The sequence below is a fragment of the Python bivittatus genome, unplaced genomic scaffold (genome assembly GCF_059951505.1).
Source record: "Python bivittatus isolate LINGU-HERP-01145 unplaced genomic scaffold, Pbiv_v1 ctg000330_np1212, whole genome shotgun sequence".
NCBI lineage: Eukaryota > Metazoa > Chordata > Lepidosauria > Squamata > Pythonidae > Python > Python bivittatus.
In genome coordinates this window covers 58,300,718-58,311,052 of record NW_028277058.1, presented here as the reverse complement: position 1 = coordinate 58,311,052, position 10,335 = coordinate 58,300,718, and the positions used below count along the sequence as shown (strand labels likewise).

The 10,335-nt window shown below is 40.0% G+C and overlaps 1 protein-coding gene across 2 annotated transcripts in view; it reads left to right on the top strand.

Moving 5' to 3' along the window:
- The first annotated feature begins 83 nt into the window (after window positions 1-83).
- TAF3 (TATA-box binding protein associated factor 3) overlaps window positions 84-10,335 on the top strand; it is a 135,679-nt gene continuing 125,427 nt past the window's right edge. For both annotated transcript variants that reach the window (XM_088141408.1, XM_088141407.1), the window contains exons 1-2: window positions 84-385; window positions 5,542-5,784. In XM_088141408.1, the coding sequence (XP_087997534.1) occupies window positions 220-385; window positions 5,542-5,784 (409 nt within the window). In that variant the 5' untranslated portion in view covers window positions 84-219. The remainder of the gene's footprint in view (window positions 386-5,541; window positions 5,785-10,335) is intronic.

Genomic DNA, 10,335 nt, shown 5'->3' with positions numbered 1-10,335 from the left:
GAGCTATCGATGGGTCGCGGGCTCCACGGCCACCTCGGCGCACGCGCAGGATCGATGCGCTCCGGGCTCGGCTGCCGCTGCCTGCAAGGCCTCCAGGTGACTCCAAGATGGCGGTCGCTGCAACAGCAGTAACGGCGACGGCGTGAGGGGCGCTTTCTTCCGCTCGGGCCATGGCCGCGCTCTGGGCCCCGCCGGGCGCCGGGCGGCAGTGAGGCGAGGATGTGCGAGAGCTACTCGCGGTGGCTGCTGCGCGTGTCCGTGGCGCAGGTGTGCCAGGCGCTGGGATGGGACTCGGTGCAGCTCTCCGCCTGCGACCTCCTCACCGACGTGCTGCAGCGGTACCTCCACTCCTTGGGCCGGGGCTGCCGGCGCTACTGCGAGCTCTGTGAGTGCGGGCCGGGGGCGTGGGGAGGGTGCTCGCGGGATTGTCATGGGGACGGAGCGGCGAAGGCGGAAGGAGGCGTTGCCGTGGCAACCAGGGGAGAAGCGAACCGCCAGGTCGTCACGGAGATGAAGCGTCGGCACGTGACAGGGAAGGGAGGGGGCTCTCCTGGACATCCCCTGAGGAAGGAGGGAGGCCTTCCTCGGCCCGTTGCCCTCCTGGTAGCCTGGGACTACAACTCCCAGGACTCCCAGCAGGCACCGCTAGTTCTATATAGTTGTTGGAAGGGGTGAGCCTCCCCCACAGTCTTGACCCCCAGTTTGGAAGTCGGGGAATGTAGTAGTAATAATAATAATTTATTAAATGTATCTGCCGCCCTTGACTCCCAGTGACTCTGGGTGCATGTAGTGGAGGTGCATCTCCCAGTTGCATTGTATCACTAACCCTTGTTAGCAGTCTGGGACGCTCCCCTCCCAACATACCTCACAGGGTTGGGGTTGGGGAGAAAAATGGGAGGACCAGGTGGGGTACAGATCTGATCAAGTGATAAGTCTTTTTTTCTGTCCAGGGAGAGCACCAATATGCTCTAACGGTGGCTTGGAGATGTTTGGGCAGCTTTAAAGAGGAATGAAACTGGTCTAATTCAGTGGTTTAAAGGATTTGTGGCAGTGAGATTGTTAAAATGGGTGACAAGATTCTGGGGAGGAGAATTCAGTTGTTCCAGAGAAGAAAGTTGCTGGTTACAGTAGGGCTAGGTTTGGGGTTCAGTGTATTGTGGGAACCCAGCTGTTTTACCATGTTGTGGAAGCCAAGCTACCAGGTTTAAGACACAATATTTGATTGGGCATAGCAGATTGTGGGCTACAGAGGCAGGAAGCATCTGGCTCACCAAGGGCACTCTGGAAAAAGCTAAATAGGGTTGATTCTGGTCAGTATGTGGATGGGAAATCCTAAAGTTGTAGGCTAGGCCAGGAAGTCAAGTAAACATCCTTGTAGAAGGCAATGGCTTTTATATTATTGCCAAGGAAAGTACATGTTCATATCCATGTCCATGTAATTATCAGGAGATGGCCTTGACTCAAGGGAGCATTTCCCTTTATTACCATAATTTTAAAGGGCTGCCTTGTAGCATTCTTGTAGTCACAAGGAATTGTACTCAACTCAAGGAACTTTCCACTTTACTTTAGCATGCTTGTTTGAATGCAGGGAATATGTTTTCTTAAGCTAGGTTTAGAGTTAGACGTGTGCTTTCCCTTGGCGGTACCAATAGGAATTTTATTTTGATATAAGAGATGTAAATGAACTTGTATGGAATTATGAACACACAAAAAGACAAGTCATTGTCTATTAAATAAACTCTACAGTGTAGTTGGTTTGGTGGAGGTTGTAGTTTTGGTGGAGGTGTAGTTGGTTTGGTTATAATGCTCCCCCATTGGAAATGGCTGTAATGTCTGTCCACAATAGTTAAGACCAAAAGCAGCCCCTTGTGACTGCTAAAGGCCTCTCTCAAGTGCCCCTGGCTGAATTAGTGGGAATGAAAGAAACAATATAAGGTCCTTTTGAGATCGAAGAAGAGGGATGCTTTGAAGGCATCTTGGCAGCCATCATGTCTGGCAGCTAAGGATAAGAACTCTACTGCCTTCTGACAAATCCTAGCAGGCCATCAAAGGAATGATTTGCCGCCTCCAATGAGCAAAGTGCCCATGGAATTATGGGAAATGACAGGTTTCTATAGCTCTTATAACCAAGAGTGCACAGATTTAAAAACTGAAATAAATCAAGGAACTCTTCCCCAATAGCCTCCAGTTTTGATTACTGAAATAAAAAAATTTATAGATTCCCTGAAGCCAGATAAGCCACTGGTAGTGATTCTTTTCCACTGGACTTGCTGAAGGATAATGCTAGCTGATGGGCACCTGTTTTGGCATCTCTCTTTTCCTATATAGATCACATGGATCACATTCCCCAGTTTGGGTACTACCCATATTGTGCCAATATGCAAAAAGGAAAATAGGGGTGACCCGGCCAACTACAGCCCTATAAGTATGGTGAGCATTGTTAGTAAACTTTACGACCACCACCTGAACATCAGTTACAGGATTGGATGGAAACAAAATCAGTTTTGGGCAAAGAGCAGGCCAGTTTTTATCCCAGCTGCTGCACTTTAGATCATCTCTTGGTTCTACATCTTACTGAAAAGTTTAGCTGAGAGAATAGGTCCACACTATATGTAATCTTTATAGATCTCAAATCAACCTTTGACTCAATATTAAGATAAATCCTTTGGGAGAAATTAAGTAACACAAAGATAGACAGGCGTATCCTGTTCCTAATTCAACACATTTATAATAACACTTCTGTTAGAATTAAATGCAACCCTCAAGGCATTTTATCTAAATCAATCTCTGTTTGAAAGGGGGTTAGACAAGGCTGCATCTTAGTCCCTTTCTTACTCAACCTCTGTTTAAACTCTGTAGTAGGCAGATTATCCAACTCAAGCTTCCACCCACCTAAGATTGATTGTCAAGGTAGATGTTCCACTACTTCTGTATGTTGATGATGTGGCTATCCTTTCATTAACAGCTTTAGGTTTTAAGTGAACATTCAAAGCTTTTGCCCATTTCTGCTGAGAGCTCTTATTGGCCCTTAAGGACTAGAAAATTAAAATGGTGGTTTTTGCCAAGAAACCCAAAAGATTTAAATGGGCCATTGAAGAGAAAGAAATTGAGCAGGTTAAAAGTTTCAAGTATTTGGGAGTAGTGCCCCAATCTACAGGTGCCTGGAGATGCACACTGTTCATGCTGCTTCACAAGTACACAAAGGAGTACATCAGTTATTATGGAATTTTTCAGACAAAAGGTAGAAAATTTATGTTTATTATTTATTTGATTTGATGCCACCCAACTCCAAGCAACTTTCGGTGGATCACAATATGCTAAACAAGATAAAAGGAATATAATAAGAACCAACATGCAACAAAACTAGAAAAGGAGAAAAGGAAGAAGATCGTGAACCCAGCAAACAACCCAAAACATCCCACCAACATCTAACATCCAGCAAAGGGGTCTCGAGATACTCTAGTCGTCAGGTGCTTATGGCTCTCTGAAACACCAGCAGAGTGGAAGCCATTCAGATCTCAGGGGGAACCTCATTCCAGAAGGTAGATGCTGTGACATAGAAGGTGTCCTAATAGATAACATACAAGCAGCTTTGAAACTTTTTACAACATAACCCTTGTCCCAAATGTTGTATGGTGCTCATTTGGGACCATTCCCTCACTATAATCATTTGAGGCCATGCAAACAAAGTTTTGTGAACCATTTTCCAAGTGCCTAGCTGTGTATCTAATGTGATACTCAGAAGTAGAGGGGACAGCATGACTGCTAATATTCATCTGTTGCCTCGAAGGCCACTTTTCCCTATCAGGACTGATTCCATTAGTCCTGACAGACCAATTTCAGTCTTCGTGGTGACGAGCAATTCTGGAGAAACTGGCCCACTATGGCTTGCTGCTTGAGCATATGCTTCTTTTGGAATATTCTCAGGCCAAAAGAATCTTTAGAGAAAGGGTCCTAGATAAAGGGTTCCAGAATGAGATCAGCCATATTCCAGCTCCCATTAGAATTTGTATAACTTACTACAGATGGGAACTGGGCAGATACCTAACTACTTTACTCCCTCCTGCCCAAAAAAGGGCCTTTCTCAGGGCCTGGCTTGATGTTTTACCCTCTTCGGTTCTTAATGGGAGATTTACTAAAGTCTTCATGTGTATGGGATCCTGCCCATGCTGCGCATACACTATGGAGACCATCACACGTGTGATTTTACAGTGCCCTATTACCAGCATAGTCAAGAAATGTTCATTCTTTCTTTATTGATACTTTATGATCTGTGAAAGCTTTCCTCTTGATTTTCTCCTCTCAGATAAGGAACCATTCATTACATATAACGTTGCAAGATTCTGCCTGACAGCAATTAAGATCTGTAGACAGATAGTTAAGGGTTCTGCGCATGGGTAAACTGATTTTTTAAAAATATCTACCTTTATGTAAAGATAAATTACATAGAATCCCCTTTTTAATTAATACTTAGTATTAATATTAATTTTTTTACAGACAGATTTTAGTGTTTTAATATTATGGTATTGTGTTAGCAATCCTAGTCTCTAGTTATTTTGATCACTCATAAGCTTAATATTATTGTTGAAATGGCTGTAATTCTTTATTGTATCTTAACCTGGTCTGTGACTGAAATAACAATTTGACTGGGCTTGACTTGCATGAAGAACTATCTGAGAAGCCCAGGATTACAGCACGAGACTGGAAAGTAAAACAAAATAAAAATCTCTGAAAAAAAAAAAGGCAATGACAAATCACTTCCACATCATGTTAAAAATGTACGGATGTGTCCATTTAAGTCCCTAGGCATTGAGTGCAACATACTAGATCTGTGGAGTTGGGGGAGTTATAACGATAGCTTACAAAGTAATTGAACTGCCTAGGTATGGAGGTCAACAGAATAAAGGAGGATTATGTTATCCCTAGAGACCATGGGGAGCATGTGCCATGACAGTGCATAATGCTGAGTTAGCTGTGGACATAATCAGTCTGGTTTAAGACAACTTCCTGTTTCCCAAAGAGTTATGAAGAAACTCAGTTCCTTCAGCAGACAGTGTAGACAATAACTTGAAGCAAATGGTTGACTAGGGCAGATGGGGTAGGGAAAACTATATATTTACTGACAGGTTGAATCCAGGTATGTTTACTTGCTTTGGGGATTCTTGGCAACCTAAGTGTGACTTCTAAAAAGATATGAGTAGAAATTCTGCTGATATTACTATTTCAGTAGCATTCTGAGTAAATTCTATTTATTTTATATCCTACTTTTCTGCTCTAGTGAGCACTTGCTAAATTGCAGTTTTGTTGTAATTTCAGAACCAGAGCTAGGGAAGGAAAATCAAATTCTGATAATATGTCATCAAGTAAATACAGCCTTGTGGAAGCAGAATAAAAATGTTGACATTCCCAGTCATCTAAAATGAAGTTTTGAATGGCCAACTTATTTGCTGCCTTTTAAAAAGCTGCTTCTATATAGCGAGTGGATATTTTTGAATGTTTGGTGAAGTTTTTTCCCCCCATTAACGTTCATTTTTGTTCCAGATGGCCGGACAGACCCAATTTTGGAGGATGTGGGTGAAGCCTTTAACCTTATGGGGGTCAACCTACATGAACTGGAAGATTACATACTCAATATTGAGCCTGTAACTTTTGCACATCAGATCCCCTCCTTCCCTGTGAGTAAGAATAATGTGCTGCAGTTTCCTCAACCTGGAAGCAAAGATGCAGAAGAGAGGAAGGAGTATATTCCTGATTACATGCCACCTCTTGTCTCTTCTCAAGAAGGTGAGAAATTGTTTCTCGGTTTCTCTATTTGTTGTGCTTTTTTTTTGTTGTAATATATATATATTTCATTTATTTTGAATTGCTCAGACTCTGCTACCTAGGATGTCAATTTTATGTAAGACTCAGCAGGATCACATGTGATGATCTGTGATTTCTTACCATGGTTTTCTGGCTTGGAATTATGGATATTGGTTGTGAATGTCTGAGAGCACCAAGTTGATGGAAGATTTTCCAAGCAGTTTGCAAGAAAAGAATTAGGTGTTGACATTACACACAGTTATGGGCTGGGCTTCTTGCTATTCATGTTCACCAAAGTATTCCTATTGTCTTATTATACGACATCAGTGTAAATGATCCAAGGAACTACCGTAGAGGAAATAGACCTGGGTTTGAATACTTGTTCCTCCACTACTGCATCAATTGGTTTGAAACAACATATTTTTATTTTATTATTTGTTTTCTCTCTGAAAAATAGATTATTATTGTAGTGTGAGATTAGCTTGACAAGAACTGTGAATAACCGCAAGAGGTAGAAGTGCTCTTGGATCTTGGATCAAAATTATCCCTGTGATATTCAATGCAACTTGGAATCCAGGCTAGGGAATACAAGAGGCTCTTTGTCTGGCACCAGAAAGTTATCAAAGTTAATACACAAAAAGCAGCTCAGGGAACAGATGCCATGATTGAGAGGAGACCCCTTTCTCATCATTGCTAGTCTATATGGTAGAAGATTATAATTAAGATTTATGTATTTGTTTATCAAATAAATAAAATGAAATATATTCAATAGTGATGAAAAATCTATTGTTTGGGCAAGTTTTCATGGCAGTCTCAAATAGTTCAATGTGTCATAAACCACAGCCAAGTACAGTACATAGAATTGTATCCTGCAACAGTTTAATACCCAGTCAGTATAAACAGAACTACCGTATTTTATTTATTTATTTAATTACCATTTTTATTTATTAAATTTATATTACCAAGAAATCATGAGTATTTTCAAGACCACCTATCCTATGCAGATTCTGCCTGCCCAACCTGAGGTCGCAGAGAATGCCTGCTGAAGGTCCCCATCTATCAAGAAGTGTGATGGGAGGGCCCCCAAAAGCAAGCTCCTCTCCTCTGGAACAGTTTACCCCCCCCCGCCGCCCATCCTCGCCCCAAGGCAAGGGTAGCTCCCATCCTCCTGGCGTTGTGGAAGTTTGTAAAAGTTTGGCTGTTCTGGAAAGGCTTTTGTGAGTTAAGTGTTGTATAGCTCTTCGTGCCAGGAGTATAATATTGGTTATAATTTTTACCATAAGTATATTCTATATTTTTGCACATGTATGTTACTGTTTTTTTTAAATTACTGCATTGGCTGTAGCATTTGCTTTTATAAGAGTAGCCTTGAAGCAGTTTATAAAATCATAAATAACAGAAGCTGATTGGTTCTGGCTGTATAAGTGTCAGAGAAGTCTTCATAGGCCTTTCCAGTTAAAATTCTTTCCTATGCTCTAATGAAAAGGATGTAATTGCAGTTGGAAAATTAATGTGGTCCTAGTAGTTGTGTAGAAAATGCTTTGAATTTGAAATTCCCTGCTTTGAGCTCAGAACAGAGTTCTGGCTTTATCAGTATTTTGATGCTGTTCTGATCATACTAAAATAATTTAATTTGAACCTGGTGTTTGTAGTGATTTTGTATGACAAGAACTTTTTCTCTTTGTACTTTAGAGCACTTGCAAACATGTTATCATATAATTACAAAGGTGAAAGTGGGCCGAAATACTGACTATAACTGGCTATGTATGCTTTCCATAACTTAATCCCAGTGGCATGAATTCTCCTTTGGTCTCCACTAAGGTTAACGAGGAAGTGAAAATTAATGGGATGGTGTATGCCAGAGACCTGTTGGAAGAGATTTCTCCAAATAATTGATTGATTGATTGATTGATTGATTATGTATCATCAACTATGAGTCGACTCTTAGTAACTGCATAGTAACTAAGTAACTGATTTTCTCCATGACAATCTGGATGTCCCTAACCTAGTCTTTCAGGTCTTCCAACGGTGTACCTGTCACCACTATAACTGAGTCCATCTACTTTGATGCTGGTCATCTTCTTTCCTTCTACCTTTCTCAATATTAGAGCCTTTTCCAGAGAGAGAGGTCTTCACATAATGTGTCCAAAATAGGATAATTTCAGCCTGGTCATTTGTGCCTTGAGTGAGAACTCTGGGGTTGATTTGTTTAGTGATCAGTTTGTTTGCTTTTTTCGCTGTCCATGGTATCCTCAGCAGTCTTCTCCAACACCAAAGTTCAAAAACGACAGTACTCTTCCTATCCTGCTTCTTCAAAGTCCATCCCCAACTGACTTAATCCTTTCTGTTGACATTTTCTGGATAATTTACCAGATCTCTTATTTTCTTTTAAAAATGTGTTGACCAGAATTGTAACATACAATGTGTGGTTACACCAAAAATCTTTTCTAAGAGCAGCTTTATTTCAGCAATTTTTCCTAATGATCCCTAGTAGCTTTTTTATAACTGTCACATAGCTATCTTTGTTGATTTCTTTCATGATCATTTATACTCACTGGTAAACCAATATCATATACTGTATGTGAAATTAGCTTTTCTGTCCCTGAATATACTTTCCTTTACTTATTTTTGAACTATGTTTCCTACTCCAATAATCCAAGTTTGCAGACATCTCACTGCCCCATTTTTCTTACCCTCCCAATTAGTTTTGTCATTAAACTTGGCTACCCATTGCTTGTAATAACAGATTTTGGAGATTCCATATCTTACATTCCACCATTGCAGGAACTACCCTTTTATTTCCAAACTCTGCTTCCTTTATCTTGTCATCTGCATAATAAGGTCTCCTCTCTTATCATAATTGCTAAGTTTACTCAGGAGCTTTCACTATTAGACCAGCTTATTTTAGAAGAGCAGAATGTTGATAACTAGGTAGTTCAGCATTTAAATATTTATGATCCCATAGAACATTTTTGTATAATGCAGTTATGTAATGGAAGATTCTTTTTTAAATATTAGTCAAACATTGAACCCTTTTTATTTTGGAGTGATATTTCAAGTGGTAGGTGAATTTTTAAATTCAATATTGGACTGGCTAAGAAGCATATGATTATTTGGAATTGTGCTTGGATTTGTACCTGAATTCATATCCTGTAAGGGACATTTGAATACTGAGTCTCTTTTGTTACTGGACATAGATACCTTCTTGGTAAAGGATCTGAGGTTTGTTTCAAAAGTATTGAAATAAATGGTTTATTTCAAAAGTGAAACAGAACTAAAACAGCTTTTTTAAAAAGAGCACCATCATTTAGTGGATTATCAAAAGCTCATAAATGCCATGGTCCTAGCAATATAGGTAAAAATGTGGTTTATGGAGAAATGAATAACTTAATGCTGTGTAACTTCCTTATTGAGTGTTAATAATAGATATAATCCAATCTGAAGTTTTTAAGGTATTGCTAATCAGAGTATTCTAGGAGAAGGAGGGAGGTAAAGACTACATAACATCTTTTGCAGCATGAAATGGAGTGTCTTTAGGGCAAGGGTTCAGCATCCTTTTTGTGGCAGGAAACTTTACATGCATTTTTATATTTTTCAGCATCTGAAAGCTGTGTGAGGCATGACCGGTGACACAGTAGTGTCAGTGAAATGGGTGGGGCTGCTCATTTTGGTAGATTTTTAAAGAGCAAAATAAGTAAGTCTTGTAGAGAAGCTAACAAACTGAAGCTCCACTTTTCATCTCTGGTTGCAAGCTTAACAGTAAAGGAAATGAGATGCCAGTATTTCTCTGATTAAACCATTATAGAGTTTAACTGGTATTAGCCAAAGATTAATTTGGGGGCTGAAGGGGGAGGGAAACCTAATTACATACAATAGTATGTATTCCTAGCCCATTACACTTTCTCTCCTGAATAGGCACTTGTAATATATTGCAATTTTTAGCAGATGATACAAAGGATGCAAAATAACAAGCTGTAAAAGATTGTCAAGAGTAATGATAAATACTGTAAAATCACTGGGAATTAGGTGGTATATAAATTTAATGCATGATGATGATGATGGTTGGTCGCACGGTCAGCCAGTTATTTAGACACGATTTGGCATTTTTATGCACCTATTGAGTCCTTCCCAAGGACCTGGGATAGGCAGATGTTATTTGATGGTGTTAAAGGCAGGGCTGTGGAGTTGGAGTCGTGGAGTCGGGGTTGGAAGCAATTCTTGGGTTACTGGAGTCAGAGTCAGTAAAAATTTAAATTGTGTATAGTATAGTATAATATGTTACAATTTCTCATTTCATAGATAATTTGATTAACCCATTGTAATTTATTTAATAAATAAAATTTTAAAAACGAGAATGTCTTAGCTACAGCCTTTAGACCCAAGCTTTAACAGGTTAGGGTTCTAAAAGGTTGCCTGCTGCTTCACGTTGGCAGTGATGAAATGCCTTGTATGTTTTGTGCTTTCAGTCGATATAGGAAATATATAATTAATATATTTAATATTAATATAATATACAGTAAAACCTTGGATTGC